The following is an 18,982-nucleotide window of genomic DNA, read 5'->3' on the forward strand; positions in this document are numbered from 1 at the left end:
TATTTTTTTGAAGAAGACAATCGTGCAGTTATTGTCAATTCACAGCGGTATGTGGACATGACTGAAAACGTTTTCGAACCAGCTCTTGAAGAAACGCATCTAGGAAATGTCTGGTTCCAACAGGATGGTGCCACGGCCCACACAGCCTGAGCTTCGATGACAGTTTTGAGGGCAAAGTTCCCCGGACCGCTCATCTCGCTTCAAGGTGACATCCCGTGGGCAGCGCATTCACCTGATCTAACGCCCTGTAATTTTTTTATGGGGATACCTCAAGGCAGAGGTTTTTAAACATCGCCCCACAAACGTGCTTCAGGTGAAGAATGTTATTCGGCAGGAAGCAGCCCAAATTCCGGTGCACATGTTGGAACGTGCAGAGGGGAACTTCAGAAAACGGTTGCATTAGTGCATAGAGAACGGTGGCCACCACCTTCAAGATATTTTGCTTAAAACTACATGATTTAAAACTTTAAAGTATGTTCTTTAATTAGCTAAACATAAATTTTGTCTATCAGTAATAATTTTTCTTTTATTTGCCTTCAAAGAAGGAAGTTTCTGCGCCCCCCTCTGTATATAGTCGCGCAGTTCGATGAAATACGTGTAATAAGATGCTGTAATACGACATCTCTATCATGCACAAGGAATGCGGCTGTAACTAAGCAACTGTGCACTCGTCAGCTTCTCTCGCGTAAGTGCCCTCCTTGCTCTGTAACCACGATTTCTGAGATCTCAATTTGTAAGAGATATATTGTAAAGGCGGTGTAGGGTACAGATTTCATGAAATGGCACGAATTAAAAAGAATATTGATCACAGAGATGAAAGAAGTTTCCGCAAATTTGCCAAACTTCATGATTTATATACCTTATTACGTAGCCATCTCGTTTAATAGTTTAAATTTAATTTAATATTCCATACTCTTAAGTAACCAATCCGACTAGTCTGAAACCAGTTATCTTTATAACGGACATTCAGACCGTTACACTCTATTGTCATCGTAATCGACTTCAAAGGTCCCGATCTTCGGTTTATGGGAGTTGATCCTTCCGTATATTTGATTGCCGACCTCTTTCTCCCCCCCCCCTCTTTCTCATGGATGATAGTCAAACATCGTCCGAAGAATTCGATCAGTTTGTAACTTTAAAATACATCGTAAATAATTATATTAGTATTCTTTTACTTTTAACCTAGGTTTAGATACTCAGGGCATTGACCAAAATTATTAAGAAAGTAAAATGCATAATTATGTCAAAATTATTTTTAATATATTGAAGAGTTGTAGGATAATGCTTAAATATTTAACGAGAATATTAATCTCAATATAATTATTATATTGTTACTAGTTCGATTATAAATAAAATACTTTCTGAATTTTACCAAACGGACTTCGCCAAACAAACACAAGAAATCTCTTACGTCTGACATCTTTAAGTGCTACGATACAACCCTGTAGTGTATCAGTAGGAATGCAGCATTACTATACAGGTATGGGAAATGTATAATTAATAATATTACCATAATATACAGGGAACTCCAAAGCTCTAGTGTAATACTTAAGGAGACTGTTATGGGGATCAATTGAAGCTGAACTTTAAAGAAGAAAAGGGTTTACGACGTTCGTATGTTGAGATCATGTTGTATTCTTGTTACTATCAATTTTTACGTTTTAACATAATATCTTAATTGACCTCTATATTTGAAATAAAAGAAAGAAAGAAAGAATACTGACACCTTTTTAACCTTTTATATTCTTCACTTCATAGTGCCTCTCGTTGTGTATACTCGTATTCTGTTTGCACTGTAGGGACTTGTCATTGCACTGAATATACATTATACTCATAACAGATGTTCGAAGTGTCCTCTCTCCACCTGAACACTCGCTGCGCAGATGTCTCCGTAGACTCCTAAGGCCTGCGGCAGCCACCTGAATATGTTAAATTAGAGCGCCGCGGTACCGAACTCCCGGCATGCTCACCAATAGAAATCTGCGCAATCGGACAGGAAGAACGTGGAGAGCAGGCGAGCGGATCTGGGAGAGGCACCGTCATCTTGACAGCACTTGCTCTCGCGCGCCTGCAGAGGCACATCTTACCATAGAAGCGGAAGAATCTGTCTAAGAAAACGTACAGATGAGACGATCTTGTATTACATAGGTCCAGTTACGTATTATCTGTAAATCCGGTTCAAACCTTGACAATAAATCTTTGCTGGAACGATGTACAGCGAGCAGCATGTTGATTCTCCGTTGCCCATCAATGGAAGTTGTATAGATTATGTACACAACTTCTCGTAATGCAGCATCATCAGTCCATAACACACGGCAGAGAAATTGAGAGGTTTCGACGGTCTTCTGTCAACCATCATATAAACTGGAGATGGAGAAGCCTTTCCCTGGCTGCAACACTTGTATTGGTTGTGCACGTAAAGGATTGATCTGATCCTCAAGCAGGAAGTCTTGCTTCAAAAAAGGAAATCTGAGATCTGTTGGAAGAGTTATGGTCTCATGGCGCACAGAGCCTCTTCCATAGGCGTCTTGTAATCTGCTACTGCCGTCAGTTCTGTCTGTTCTTCACTCATTACTTCAGCGATCTCTTGGCACCGAGCCCCGGTCAAATGGTCACAGTAGTAGGAAGCAATTTTATTGCAACACATGGTAACTCCGAAACTGAGATGAACCTAAAGAACTAGCTCCAACTAATCTCCCAGACAACCTTGTACGAGAGCTTCGCAACATTCTACATAAATGATATAAACTCCGTCTCAAGTGCAAACAATATATTTTGTGTCTTTGATCTTGCTCCCTACACTACATGTTTCGGCCTCAGACGGCCATCATCAGGTGTATAACACTCACGTCGCTGTCACACTGCACCCAGTTCAAAATTTAACATCTAAAACACTCTCCCTGTCATTATCAACTTCTACTTCGTTGATAGCTGTCCACCCGTAGATTACATCACACACGTTAATTATGAGTTTATTGTAATAACACCATAATAAAATCTTTAGTTCTAATTTTAAACCTTTAAATTCTTGTCCAAATTTTAAAATTTTAAAATTGTTAGGGTTATTCGCCCTGTGTTTGAAGTGCTGCAGCGGCTAGTTCTTGTTTTCACGTAGACACGTAGTAAAGAATAGCAGCGGCACGCACACAGAAAGACTACACAAGATAACACCTATACAGTGTGAAAACAAGAACTAGCCGCTGCAGCACTTCAAACACAGGGCGAATAACCCTAACAATTTTAAAATTTTAAAATTTTAAAATTTGGACAAGAATTTAAAGGTTTAAAATTAGAACTAAAGATTTTATTATGGTGCTATTACAATAAACTCATAATTAACGTGTGTGAAGTAATCTACGGGTGGACAGCTATCAACGAAATAGAAGTTGATAATGACAGGGAGAGTGTTTTAGATGTTAAATTTTGAACTGGGTGCAGTGTGACAGCGACGTGAGTGTTATACACCTGATGATGGACGTCTGAGGCCGAAACATGTAGTGTAGGGAGCAAGATCAAAGACACAAAATATATTGTTTGCACTTGAGACGGAGTTTATATCATTTATCATATGGAGTGCAACAGGATGCTTAAATATAATATTGTAAACATTCTACATAGTTGGTACAGAGCCATGAAAACAGTACATGGTATTTACAAGCGGATATGCGACATACAACTGTAAAAATCAATAAAATTCTTTCATGTCAACTGTAGAAAACGTTACGAATGCTGTAATTACATTCTTGTCTTAAAAATTTAAAATGGCTCTTTTAATTTATTTAATTGCTTTCAGCAATTTACAGGCTCTTCAGTAATATTGTACTAAAACTTTATGTCAAGTAATACCTTAGTAATGCTGGATTGCGTCTTTAATTTCGTCACTATTTGCCGAATCGTATAAGGCAGAATATCTATCATTTATTAAAATAGATGGACTTCACAGGATTCTGTCATTTCATATATGTATAATATTTATAATTGAATGTGGGCAGTTCGCACATAAGTTGATTTGTCTCATTCTGGTCCGTCACACTATTAATTACAAAGTAGATAACTTTCAGTCCAGTATGACGTACAGGTTTACAACACTTCAGTCTTTATTCGCCTTACATGTTTCAATTCAAATAATCATCTTCAGAGGCGCACCACTACGAGCAGGAAACACTGTCACATAAGACGATTTAACATTATGCACTAAGGTTATGAATAGTGCTCACTATGTCACAGTTTGCCCTATGCAGCCACGTTGACGTGTAGATTTACGTATGATGTTTCGTTTAAGCGTATTTGCTGGGTATTCGATTGGGGTTTCCCACTGCACGCAATGTGATGTTCACTTTTCCATAGTATTTAAAATTGTATTAAAAATCTTTTGTATGTAAAAAATTAGTTATTTTGTTAAAAATCGTGAACCAGCATTGGGTCATGTTGTTTTTTCCTCCGGATGGTAGAAGATGTCGATTATTTCTCTTGGTTGTATGTTCTTATTGTTAGTTGTGTAGTTTACGTGCGTGCTGTGTCGTATGTAACGCACGTAAACTACACAACTAACAATAAGAACATACAACCAAGAGAAATAATCGACATCTTATACCATCCGGAGGAAAAAACAACTTGACCCAATGCTGGTTCACGATTTTTAACAAAATAACTATTTTATTACATACAAAAGATTTTAATACAATTTTAAATACATAGGGAAGCTATTTTATGGAAAAGTGAACATCACATTGCGTGCAGTGGGAAACCCCAATCGAATACCCAGCAAATACGCTTAAACGAAATATCACACGTAAATCTACACGTCAACGTGGCTGCATAGGGCAAACTGTGATATAATGAGCACTATTCATAACCTTAGTGCATAATGTTAAAACATCTTATGTGACAGTGTTTCCTGCTCGTAGTGGTGCGCCTCTGAAGATGATTCTTTTGAATCGAAACATGTAAGGCGAATAAAGACTGAAGTGTTGTAAACCTGTATGTCATACTGGACTGAAAGTTATCTACTTTGTTCCCACATAATATATAATGATGAGAGATTTATTTCGCCTAAATGAAAGACTTGCTCTTCAGAAATCTCAGATAAATGGTGATGCGCACTTCTAGATTAATTTTTAGTTTTGTATCTGTCATTAATAGGACCGCTCCATAGCTCAAGCGGTTAGTCACTGGCTTCCCACCGCGGCGGCCCGATTTCGATCCCGGGACTGGTAAAGTGGGATTTGTGGTGGGCAAAGTGGCGCTGGGGCAGGTTTTCTCCGAGTACTTCGGTTTCCCCTGCCAATCTTCATTCCACCAATTGCTCCACAGTCACCCTCACCTATCATCTGAGGCTGGTACAATAGGCCAGAAGTAGTCCCAGTGCAAGGGACTTAGTCCCACCCCACTAGGAATAAAAAAAAATTGTCATTAGTTGTTGAAAAAATATGTTTAATATTCTGTCACTATGCTAACTGAGGCTACTGAACTTCGACTGCTTACAGATTAAAGCTTTGCTTTGTCCATTACAGTACTATTATATAATTTTGCGAAATCTTAATGCCTGTTAACATTACGCTTATTATATTTTACACCGCTGAACTGGAATTTAAGAAGGCCTGAACACCGGGAATTACTGCGAGCATTAGAAAAAGGAGAAGCTTTAATAGGCTGCTTTGATTTTTGAGTAATTCGTAAGGCGAAAACTGCTTTATTCTCCATTATAATTATCTGTTCCTTATTTCTGATGGAATGTAATTTGTTATACTAAAATTTATACGTAAACTACAATTTGTCAGCATAAAATCTACAGCCACCCTCCGGAATTGAAACGTACTAGCATTCCAGTGGCAGCATTCGTGAGGCATAAGACGCGCTCTGGTGCGATCTAGTATTACGAATCATTTTGAGGGCATGTCGGGACTGCCATGCGGTCCGTGTACACGTCAGCTTTTCTCACACTATCAGAATTCTGCGAAAAGGAATTCATATGATTACACCGTAGTCAGTTTTTGAGGCAAATGAGCTTATTGAAATGTTTCTAACGAAACTTCTTGGTGATCGCCGTGCTAACAGAATGAGAAGTGTGCACTTACTGCATTCCGGGTGAATATTTTAGCACTGTCGAATTCCCTAAGTTCAGATTAGTAATTACTTCCTTCGGAAAGGATGAACTGGAAGCGCAATATTCTTTGTTCCGTGGGTAAGCTGAATGCCGTTTCGATCTGGATTTTTCAGCTCGTTTTTATTTCTAACGTCGAGTCGATCAAAACAATCGCAATATGGCGGATGTATACAGTGCATTTCTATCAATTTCTTACAAAAATTGTATCCAATATCCTTCAAAAATCATTATTGAACACACTACTTAATTTTTTACTGCTAGTGGGGTGGGACTAAGTCCCTTGTACTGCGGCCACTTCTGGCCTACTCTACCAGCCCCAGATGGTAGGTGAGGGTGATTGTGGAGCAATTGGTGGAATGAAGATTGGCAGGGGAAATCGAAGTACTCGGAGAAAACCTGCCCCAGCGCCACTTTGTCCACCACAAATCCCACTTGATCAGACCCGGGATCGAACCCAGGCCGCCGCCGTGGGAAGCCAACAACTAACCGCTTCAGCTATGGCGCGGCCCTTTGAACACACTAAGGATTCTCAGTCGGTTAAGCCTTTACTGCCGTTGCTTGGTAGTAGCTTTAAAGGCAGACGTTCCCATTCCTCTGGGATCCCAAACTGTTCCCAGTTTCAGCTATCATTTTCTCACAGCAACAGCTCACAACAACTGAACCCAGCAGTTATCAGACTAACTGTAACACTGTAACACCTAAATTGTCTTGCTTATAAAATCCCGTCCATCTGTTGCTGTTTACGGGCCGCTGCCTAGTAACGACCTTCGTATAGTTACTTATTTAGTCGTTGCCTGGCAAGAGGTTTACATGTCACAGTGTTCTACAGTATTCTCCTACAGTATGGAGTACCCAAGAAACTAGTTAGGTTGATTAAAATATGTTTAATGAACCGTATTGTGAGGTTCGTATAAGTCGACGTTTGTCTGCTTCGCATCCAAAATTATCTGAAACATGAGATTCTTTAACGACATTGCTTTTCAACTTTGCATTAGAATATGTCATTGGGAAGGTCCAGGAAAACAAGGTGGGACTGAAACTAAACGGGACACATTAGTTACTGGTCTACGCTGCTGCTGATGTAAATCTATTGGGATATAATACAGTAGATAACTTAACGAAAAGCACTGAAATTGTAACTGATGCTAGAAGGGTGGTTGGTCTAGAGGTAAACGCAGATAAATGTAGGTATATGATTCTGTCTTGTCACCAGGGCAAATTATGATATATTGAAAGCTAGCAGATCATTTGAAAATGTGACGCAGTTCAAATACTTTGGAAGGGCAGTACTTACTTGTTCATGGAGCTGAGCCCTTCTGGAAGAGCTGCCAATTCTGCAGCTACTCAAGAATTTCCTAGCATTTTATGGACTCCGAAGGTTCGACACCGTGCTCATAAGAGCTCTCCACTTGTCCCTATCCTGAGCCAGATCAATCTAATCAATACGATCCAATCCTATCTGTCTAAGACTCATTTTAATATTGTCCACTCACCTAAGCCTTGGTCTTCCCAGTGGTCTCCTTCCTTCTGGCTTTCCCACCAATATCCTATAGGCATTTCTGGTCTCCCCCATTCGTGCTATATACCCTGCCCACCTCATCCTCCTTGACTTGATCATTCTAATTATTCTTGGTGAAGAGTACAAGTTATGAAGCTCCTCATTATGCAGTTTTCTCCAACCTCCCGTCACTTCATCTCTTTTCGGTCCAAATATTCTCCTCAACACCCTGTTCTCAAACACCCTCAGTCTGTGTTCCTCCCTTAACGTCAGAAACCAAGTTTCACACCCATACAGAACGACAGGCGGGAACGGCAGTAACAAATCAAACTTTGATTCTAGAACAAATTAAGGGGGGGGGTGTGAATTCGTATAGTACTTGATGGCATTCAGTCCAGAAACTTTTGTCTTCACGTCTGCTGCCTAAACACGTAAAAATTAGAACATGCAGGACTGTAATCTTTCCTGAGGTTCTGTATGAGTGTGAAACTTGGTCTCTGATATTAAGGGAGGAACATCGACTGATGCTGAGGAGAATATTTGGAGAAATGAAGCGAAGAAAACTGCATAATGGGAAGCGTGTAGCACGATTGGGGGAGACGAGAAATGCATATAGGATGATGGCGTGAAAGCCAGGCAGAATGAGAGCACTGGGAGAACAAAATTTAATTTGGTGGGGAATATTAAAATGGATCTTAGATAGGAGAGGGTCGCATGGATTGGATTGATCTGGTTGAGCATAGAGATCAGTGGTGGGCTCTTGTTAATACGGTAATGAACCTTCGTGTTCCATACAAGTTTGGGAAATTCTTGAGTAGCTGCACAACTGGCGTCTTCTCAGGGAGGAACCAGATTCATGGAGTTAGTTAGTTATTTAGTTACTGCACGTCGCCGAATGATATATAAATTTGTGTAATGGCAGATCATTTAGAGACAGAACATATCGTCGTGTGTAAGGGTGACTTATAAAATCGTTTCTGGATTGGATGATTGGATTTATTACACCTTATACATTCATACAATTCAGAACTACAGGAAATACAGAGCTATCACTATCATACACACTTTCCAGTTCAGTTTTAGAGACGCACTAGGGTACTCAGTCTCATCTAGTCGCATCCTGGCAACGGATTTATAACCGTCTCTATGTAACTTCAAGTCACACACGTCTTATTTGCACCACATAACCCTTCTCTTGTCAATTCTCCTCAATCGCCTTCGACTGCCAATTCCAGAACTCGACCCGATTGTCTTCTCAACTACTGCCCTATACTCCCCAAGCAAAAGTCAAAAGTTATTTTATGACTGGCAATTTACAGTCAACCAGTTCGTCTTGGCATCAGTCCTCTCGAGATTCACTACCAGAGATTTTTAAACTAAGCCCTTGCTGTAATAGTCCTTATGTAAAGTCCTCTCTAACGAGAATGTAGGTTTGTCTCTTATGAATATGCTTAGCCTTTTGCCAAGGACAACTATCTCACTTATAACATGTTATTGAAAATTCTTCCTTCTGCACTACACACAAGCCCTCTGTCAGTACACTCTTTGCAGAGCAGATCATGCCTAACTTACGTATCTTATGCTATAACGGCAGCTTAGTCATATGAAAGTTCGTAAGCTTGACCACCGCCAAGTTTAAGCCTCTTATATTTTCTGTGTCTGACTTCACCTTGCCCTGTACCGCGAACTTGTTCATTCTCATGATTTTGTTGACTTCTGCTTGTCGCCTGCACAGTTTTGTTATATAATTATATACATGCGGAAAGCTGAAAGCTGTTTGCAAATCGCGAAACGGTGTGCGCATTGGAAAATTTCCAGTGGTGCGCAGAACCATTTTTTGCGTTCAATACAATTTTAAGAGGTAGATGTCTGCCGCTAATTCCCAGGCGGGACAAGAGCAAGTCATTACTGATGTGATCAGTGCCTTATGGAGGGTTAGTTTAATGTTGGCGCTTAAACCCCCTCTTTTGAACAGTGACTAGATTGTAATAAATATTGTGAATGCCTTTACTTCAATCATTTCTGTGTGCAGTCTCCATGTAATCCTCTCATCGAAGATTACACCCAGATGTTTTACATGACTAATCAATGAAAGATTAGCCTCAGGCGGCCTAAGTCTATGAGAAAAGTAGATTGCCTGAGTTTTATGGCCATTGAATTTTATGATCCAGTGCTCACACCACGTCTCATTTCTATACAGGGTATACACAAAAGAATTTTGCGGTTTCAAAAGTTAATAAAAATTTTATTTCTCACCTTACACAGGCACAACATTCACTGTCAGATGCGGCAACTGTCGAAGTTTCTCATGTGCTGATTAGAAACCTCCAATGTGTGCACCCTGGGTCACACGGCACACATCCACACGGTAATCAAACTCATCCCAGACCCGGTGTAGCATGTCCACTGTAATGACCTGCAGTGCATGCGTCATCCGTTCACGAAGTTCATGGATGGATGTGGACAGTGGCGGTACATAAACGCTGTCTTTAACGAGCCCCCAAAGAAAGAAATCGCACCGTGTAGATCTGGCGAACGGGGTGGCCAAGGGAGAAGGTTATCTTCTCAATTTGCAGCAGAGTTTGATTACCGTGTGGATGTGTGGTCGTGTGACCCAGGGTGCACACATTGGAGGTTTGTAATTAACGCATGAGAAACTTGGACAGTTGCCGCCTCTGACGGTGTGCGTTGTGACCGCGTAAGTGAAGAAATAAAATTGTTATTAACTTTTGAAACTGCATAATTCTTTTGTGTATACTCTGTATAGACTGTGCAGTGTGGGGGAGAGAACACAACCTTGTGGCAGCCCTGCTTGTACTAATATCCCTTGGCGTAGATATTTCACCTTCGACTGAAACTCTTAATTTTCTCTGAGGAAGGAAAGAGCTAATAAACTTGATTAGACTGATCGAAAAATTTAATGTAGAAAATTTATACAGCAAATCAGTGTGCCATGTTGCATCAAAGGCTTTTTTCAATATCCAAGAATACAGCAGCTGTAGACATGTTATTGTTGAAATTTAAGGTTACTTGGTCCGTAAGCCTCATACATTGAAGTGTCGTGCCATGACGGGCACGGAAATCAAACTGGCTTGCATTAATCAGGCCTCTTTCTTCAATGCGCCTTTCGGACTATTTTCAGAATAACTTTTTTCTAACAGCTTGCCTTTTGCAGACAAGAGGCTAATCGGGCATATATGTTGAGGAAATTTTGGGTTCTTAACGGGTTTTAGTAACGTTATAAATTTTGATTCGTTCCAAGGCTTTGGAAAATGGGACAGCCGAAGGCAGTGATTAAATAAATGTGTCAGATATACCAGTGGTCTCATTGGAAGATGTCTAAAGGATTTGTTTGGAATACCATCAAGTCCACAACACTTTCGAAATTTTAATAAATTTGTTAATTTATGTATGTCACATGGTCTGACCTTCCCCAACGGGGCGCCGTCTACAGACGAGAGCCCAACTTGGACTCTAGTTTCAACCTGTCGCTCATGGTTTTCGTCACACAGGTCATGAGATGTGCGCTGTTTTTCTAAACAGTCCGCAATGACATTGACTTTCTCGTTCGGGTGATATGTTATTCCAAAAGGGCCGTGAATAGCGGTTGGTGCCTTTGGTCCATCCCGTTTTCTAAGGGATTTCGCAATAGGCCACAGAGCTTGAGGTGCGAACTCTTAATCACATGTAGCTGCAAAACGGATCAAGAAAAAACTCTGATAGTTCTGCGTAGACTATGGCTTAGGTGGTACAGACACATGGCATTCACAATGGGCCTGGTACTTGTAGTGGGCTTTACTTTCATAAACTATGTCCTCACTTGCGACTTTACCGTCACGTTGTTACGTTCTGAATAATTGGTTCAAGTCATATTTATTAATGTTCTGGGAGGCTATTTCGGAGCCCTGATTCACTGAACTTAAGCAACTTCATAAAACAACGACAGTTTCCTAGTAGATCAAAGGGGTGTTTTATTGATCCAAAGAAACGAAAGACACAGAATCGTCTTTCTGCAAGACGCTTCAATACAGACGCGGGTGTTGAACCTAAAGCGTTTCGTCAGATGTTGGGACTATTCGCAGACGTCTACAGAAAGGTGTGGACCGTCTCACTTCATATTGGGACAAATTGCTTAATACGCAAGATGTACATGAGTAAGAATACGTCTCGATTGCAGTGTAATTTTGCAACAGTAAAATCAAAGCTCTTCACACAGCAAACTGTTGTCTTAACTTTCAGACCTCTCTAGTATTCGAACAGGACGAAAGTACGGCTCCAAAACGCTGAATTTGAAGCTTAGATAGCCCGTCGTATTCTGATAAGTGGAGAGGCGAGAAACAGCTCTTTCATACTTCGTAAGATATTTAAGTGAAAAAAAAAAGTTGTATCATATAGGACCTTTCCAAAAAAATAGGCTGAAAATGAAGAGATGGTATGTTATCCCTGTAACAGGCCCTGAATACCCATAGGGATGTGAGAGGTCGAGGCTCCCACATCGTCTAGATCAGGGGTCTCCAAACTTTTCGAACCGCGGGCCACATTAGGTAATTCAGCACTTTCAACGGGCCGGATAAAATGAGAAATTAATAACTCTAGGTATATGAGTTTTATTGAAAGCGCAGAATTTCATAAACTAAATACAAAGTACATGAGAATAATTGTCGTATATTAATGACAACAGACAGTAGTAGCAAATGGTCATAGTTTAATCACAAATTATAATAAAACAATTAATGTGAATGATGGAACTCTTTTTGCATTCTTAAAATCTGATTAAATTTAGGTTCAAATTTTGAAGCGCTAATCACAAGTAGAGACTTTAAATGTTCGTCGGATAAATTTGCCCTGTATTTCGACTTGATGTACTTCATCTGGGAAAAAAGTTTGTTCACACAGATATGTCGTCCCAAAAATGGAGATAAATTTACGAGCAAATTTCTTTAAATTTGGAAATTGCTCAGAGTTCAGAAATTTATAAAATTCGATCAAATTTCCTTCCTTGTATTTGTCTTTAATATGATAATTTTCCTGAAGTTCAATAATTTCCATTTGAATTTGACTTGGGACATCTGCAGCATCACAGTCAAACGGATTTTGAAACAATCTAATTTCCTGAGCACTGGAATCCAAATCAGCAAATCGCTTCCGAAATTGTTCTTTCAAATCTGGAATGACTAAATTTGCAAACGAGGAAGGAAATTCAGCTTCACCCTTTTTATGCAACTTTGCACGGTATAGCATATGAACAAAGTTACAATTTTTCAATTGGCTTTCCAGAAGTATCAACTTTGCTCTGAATGCCTTGATAAGTGCAAATAAATCACAGACTAAGTTATTTTCGGCCGATCACGGTAGCCGAGCGGTCTAAGGCATGCACTGTCTTCGCTCGCTCGGAAGCCGGGATCGTGGGTTCGAATCCCACTCAGGGCATGGATGTTTGTGTGCGTTTTTCTGTATTTGTCTACAGGTAGAGGCCTTGCGATGAGCTGATCACTCGCCCAAGGAGTCCTACCGTGTGTGTAAGATCTAGAATACCGAAGTGAACGGAGTTCATGGAGGTAGGCCTAGGCCCACTGGGGCTGTAGTGCCAAGGAAAAAAAAAGTTATTTTCACCCTGCAACTTTAAATTCAAATGCTTCATACGGTTCACCAGATCAGCAAAAAACGCTCATTTCCAAAGCCACTCGGTATCTGATAAAAGTGTTTCGTGATGGTTTTTCTCGGTAAGAAATATATCAATTTCATTCCTGAGCTGAAAGAAGGGCGAAAGAACCTTTCCACAGCTAAGCCATCGAACTGCAGTATAATATGTCAGGTCAATAAGCTCGGAATCATATTGATTAGTACTCATTGGAAAATTAGTTCAATTGGCGCATTTCTGCAGAATTCTTTCGCGGGCCGGATAAAATCACATCGCGGGTCGCATGTGGCCCGCGGGCCGTAGTTTGGAGACCCTTGGTCTAGATAATGGACTCACAGAAGGCGGTGAGGTTGTCAGCCTTATGCGTCCGCAGCCCTTTAACCCCTCCCCCCGAATATTCCTGGTACTCATTTCTGTTAGAGGCTGAGTCGACAACAGGACCATATTGAGGCTGGAAGGATTAGGTAAATTGAAAAAATCAATGACTCCATTGGGAACCGAACCCACGACCTTCCGGCTTGTAGCATAGGGCCTCAACAGACAGTCAAAAACAATTCTGAGAAAATGGAGAATGCTAATAATTAAACTATATTTCTAGTAAATTATCCCAAGATAAAAAGATAAAAATAAAATCCGTTAAGGTTCTGAGAATATAGGAGTGTCAGCGATGGTTCACAAAAGTCTTAGGAAATAATTATATGATGGATTCAATGTTGAAAATAAATTTTACTTAAAATGCACACTAGTTCTTTTTCGATGTGTAGCTCATAATTGTTTCGTTTTGAGAAATATTTCTTCAAAAAGCAAACTGAATTTTACATTTTACAGCTCACTGTAGACGAAGATTGAGCTTAAAGATGTTTTAGTTCATACCCTCAGAATATGTTGGGGGATTTGCGACAATTTGCAGATCTCCATTATTCTCTGATAGGCAGGGATGGGAAGTCATAAATAAATAAAAGTGAAGTGGTGCTTGTGCTTAACTAATTAAACACTACGCCGCGAAGACGTGGATGCATAGAAATTTATATTTCTTATTTTTATGTCCGATTCTTTATAGATATTTTTAGGGTGTCGAATTGTTATGAAATCCCCAAACTCCTTAACGTAATTACAGAACTACACTGATGATCTGCTTGCACATATATGCCTGTTGGCAATAATAATACAAGTATCACAATTGGAATTACATGAAACCATGTTGGACGTGCTGTATTACGTAACAGATTATGAGAAAAATGTAAAATTATGAACATTTATTCATGAGCTTCAGAGGGGGTCAGTTTGTAACGGACGGACGTGTCGGGCACCATTTGACCCCTCTGTGAATAAGAAAGTAGTTTGTTGAGTTTTTTCAATTTTTTAATTTAGTATAGCATAGGAGTTGTTTGGTAGATCTGTAAGTTATTTATATATTTATATAAATTACTTATGGCATATAAAGTTTCTCAAAATCTGTTTAGTTACCAGAAAGTCCATGCAGGGGCTTGTCTCACGAACCTCAACCTTAGACTATTTTTCCATGGAGTCTCTTCTACTTGGATACAGCTCCCGAAAACTGTCACGTCTTTTCTTCGTAAGACTGTTCTGTTATCCCTTGGGGCAGCAGAGCCTGGCTTCTCGGGTCTTGGTCGTGTGTTTTCGTGTTTACCCTTTTAGTCTGAGCATACTTGTATCTTATATTCTCCCACTACAAGTGTTCGGCTACAAAGAGGCAATGATTAACATTGCAGCGATGTAGTGTTTCTTATTGTGCGAAATTAAGTACGTTATGTGTTTATTTCGAGTTATAAGTCCGCAATGCGAATAGGATTCTAAGATCCCGTGTAAATGCTCAACTGTGGGGAATTAGCGAGAATTGCAAAGGCGGTAGTACAATTTCAGTGAAGGTACTAAATCCTAGTTTATAGCAAGGGCCGAGAAGGCCCGCCCCTTACACATTCATTCACTCAAATCCTAATATACATGGAAAGAAGGAGAAAGAACTGACTTCAACGACATTTTTAGTGATTCACTGCAGCATGGATCTGTCTTACCATCATTTAGCGGGGAGCATAAAATAAAGTCGTGACGAATATATGCGGCAGGACCCGGTCAATTACAAAAGCAGTGTAGTTGGGTAGTTTGTAGGTCCATACGCTTCTCTGAAGAAGCATCTACACCATGAAAGTGTCGATGTGTCCGCTCTTCTGCACGAGCGACGCGTGGGCTTCAGAAGACACAGATAAGGGTAGGCGTATTTCTCTCCGACGCAAGGGGCATTGCATTTCTCACAAAAGGAATAAAGTATCCCGCTGAATACCACAAGAAGGCGCAGCCTGTTTCAATATTACTGTCCACGTACAATGAGCCTGTATTTGTTAAAGGAAAGTGATATTTTACCATATACTAAAAAATAGTCTTTCAAAATGTGAACCTTTAAATTAGAACACAAGCTGTTCTCTTTCTGAATTTTAGACATAGGAAAGGGTCAAATTGTATCGATCAGAGACTCACAAGAAGCTCACAGCTAACTAATTATTTCTAATTCTTGGTCTGTTCTGTTGTGGTCAAGATGGCCGAACTGCTAGAGCTTGCTGTGCTGGGAGTCCATCTTAGTATTTTAAATCGTGTTTGATTTACAGTCTTCTTGTTGCTATATGTAAGGTCTGTCCCCAGTATCCTTCTTAATGGTATGTGAGGTGTTTCCGAGTTGTTTTTTTTTGGGGGGGGGGGTATGAATCCCGTCCCATTAGGTTTCGTGATGGATTGGATATTTCGTGGCTATTGAGCTGTGTGTTATTTAAGTCCCCGTAGAGATTATAATATTAGAATGATCATGTCAAGAAGGATGAGGTGGGCAGGGCATATAGCAGGAAGAGGGAAGAGGAATGTATTTAGGATATTGATGGTAAAGCGAGAAGGAAAGAGACCACATGGAAGACCAAGGCGTAGGTGTGTGAATAATATTTAAATGGATCTCAGAGAGACAGGATGGGTTGGATTGGATTGATCTCGCTCAGGATAGGGACGGTAATGAACCTTTGGGTTCCATAAAATTCTGGGAAATCCTTGAGTAGCTGCAGATTTGGCGGCTCCTCAAGAAGGGCTCAGCTCCATAAGTAAGTGTTGATAGTAATACCGCAGCAACGGTTGACACCGCATAACCTGTTTTAATTCATTTAGCATTTTAAACACTTTTAATATATTTAATAATTTAGTCCTTTTAATTTTTCTAATCACAACTTGTAACTGTTATTGCATTAATTGGAAATTTTAATAATTTAATCTCAACTTAAATATGGATCCATATTTAATGCTTTGACACAGTTCATGGACTTGCGCTGTTGGTCTTCTATTGAATGAGGATGACCTAAAACGAAAGGTCGAAATATGTCACAATAAGAACTGCACAAATAAATAAATGTTGATATGATAATTTCTGTTTTCTCTTACTGAATATTATTGTTATTGTTGTTGTGTTGACTGCCCCATTTGGAGAATACGTTAAGACACACAACGGGATGCGTACTTCGAAAGTTATAAACTATTTTACTGCAAACACACCTGTTAACAGACATAGACAACAGGATAATGTAGTGGTAAAACTCTGCCAGCCTGGTTCGAATTTCGGCTGGGGTATTTCCATAACGGCCAAGGAATTTTATTCTGCCATTCACCATAGTCAATCAGATGATTTTCATCCGTATAAATTACATTACACATTCTTTGTAATGTAACGTTAAGGAGTAACTAACATTCAAAGAAGTGGCCACATCTCTTGGATACACATTCGGCAAGACTAGGATATAAACCCACAGAACATTAGATCTATAACCACGCGGTCTACATACCAACATAAATCTATTATACAAAGAAAGCTACAGTTTCGAGGTATCCAAATATTTCAGACTATTCTCATAATTTTAACACCTGTTATTACAATTTTACTGTTATACGTCGATGGTCAGAACAGATGACGAGAGCAAATATATTTATTTCAAAGCGCATATTTAAAATAATCCAACCACTAATTTATTTTAATATTATAATTACTTCCACATACTAGTCTGGAAAAGTGCAGCGTTTAAAGTCTGTTATATTTTATTCTCACTTATAGTAAAAATTTACTACACTAAAATTTCAAAACCTCGTTTGCGATCTCTTATTAATCATTCGGTAATCCCGCAATTCATGAACAAAACTTTTTACTTGTAAAGTATGTACCAGCTGATGAACGTCAGTACGGACAAACAAGTTGTATTCTTCAAATGCATAACTACTGAAACATTAATCAATTAACTAAGTGTTGTATAGGCAGACATTATACCAATGTTTAACTTAACTGTAAATTTGGCGTGTTTCTGTGTGTGTTATGAGATGATCCTTATATGAACAGATATTCTACAAGTTTTTTATATATTTCTTACAGTTCGAAAGGAGAACGAAGAAATGGTGAATGCAATTAGCAGAGAAGAAGGTAATGAATATAACAACACAGCGAAAGGGGTCACTGTAGGCAGCAGCCCCATGCCGCTAAGCCTCTGATGAGCCACTCAACAAAGCAGTTCCCTGGCCTTGACAGCCAATCCTACTGTCTACCGGCAAAGATACCTTGAAGATTCCTCAACTTCTAACACCTAATCCTTTGTATGGTTCACGCGTCCTTAGCATTTCAAAGTGTGGATGTATCCAGTATTATAAATGTTAACAAAGTGAAATATTTTCGGCAAAATTTCTTTGTTCCCAATAAAACTGTAGTATTTATTTCTTCGAGTTATCTAGCAGAAAGACATCAATATAAATTCAAGATAATTTAAATATCAGGCATTTCATACCAGATCAACAGCTTTTTACAGAAGCATGTAGCAACTGAATACTTTATTGGAATGATGCTTCGTATTATCACAGAACACAGAACTTAAATTTGCGTTGTCTTTCCATGTCACGAATTGCGAAAGTCTACAGTTCATCTGTTTCTATAATTTTTCTGTAAAATTTGTAATGCTAGTCCGTATTTTTGATGGAGGATATGCTGATACTGCGTGTCTTGAGTCGGTTTCAGTAGTACTTCGGAAAATTTGTCATTTGAACCCAATCAATGTCGTGGCCAGTGGAAGGACAACGATGGACTTTCACGATTCCAGGCAGTTGCTGCTGCCATCAGAAAAATGATGTGTTTCTGTTTCCGTTTCCATAATGTCCATCTGACTCATCCTCATGTATGCTTTCTCGTTCTCGAGTGTCAGTGAATGTTTACGTAAACGACCTTGAACAATTTTTTCACCTGCCATTTTCTTGTACCACGTACAGCATCAGAAAACAACAAGAATATTTACGACATCGAATTCCTGTGCAACTCGAGAATCAGGGTGGAGGCCCCAAGAAAGAAAAACACCATCGTGCAATGCACAAGGTGCCAGTGCTACGGACACACCAAATCATATTGCATGAAACCGTACGCCTGCGTCAAATGCGGAGAAGAGCATAATTCCACCAGTTGCAAAAAAAGCCCAAATACCCCACCAAAATGTGCGCTCTGTGGAGGCACCCATCCGGCCAACTACAAAGGATGTAACATATACAAAAACCTACAAAACGCAAGACGCGGAGCTCATTCATCGAGACTCACCGCTGCACACAAACCAAACCCAATCATCAACACGACCGATCTGAACGAATTCCCCTTTCTACCTACCACCCAACAACAAGTGTTAAACAACAGCAACAACAACAACAGCGATAACATCAACTTTGT

General features: G+C 39.6%; 1 protein-coding gene across 4 annotated transcripts in view; it reads left to right on the forward strand.

Annotated features, from left to right (window-relative positions):
* Positions 1–18,526, forward strand: part of LOC111872198 — a 150,106-nt gene extending 131,580 nt beyond the window's left edge. For all 4 annotated transcript variants that reach the window (XR_004513877.1, XR_004513876.1, XM_033754592.1 and 1 more), the window contains one exon: positions 17,657–18,526. Coding sequence is in view for 2 of the 4 variants with exons in the window: in XM_033754592.1 (XP_033610483.1) it covers positions 17,657–17,772 (116 nt within the window). In the remaining 2 variants the exon portion in view is untranslated. The remainder of the gene's footprint in view (positions 1–17,656) is intronic.
* The last annotated feature ends 456 nt before the right edge of the window (positions 18,527–18,982 follow it).

This window comes from Cryptotermes secundus, unplaced genomic scaffold (assembly GCF_002891405.2).
Source record: "Cryptotermes secundus unplaced genomic scaffold, Csec_1.0 scaffold647, whole genome shotgun sequence".
In the NCBI taxonomy this organism is placed as follows: Eukaryota; Metazoa; Arthropoda; class Insecta; order Blattodea; family Kalotermitidae; genus Cryptotermes; species Cryptotermes secundus.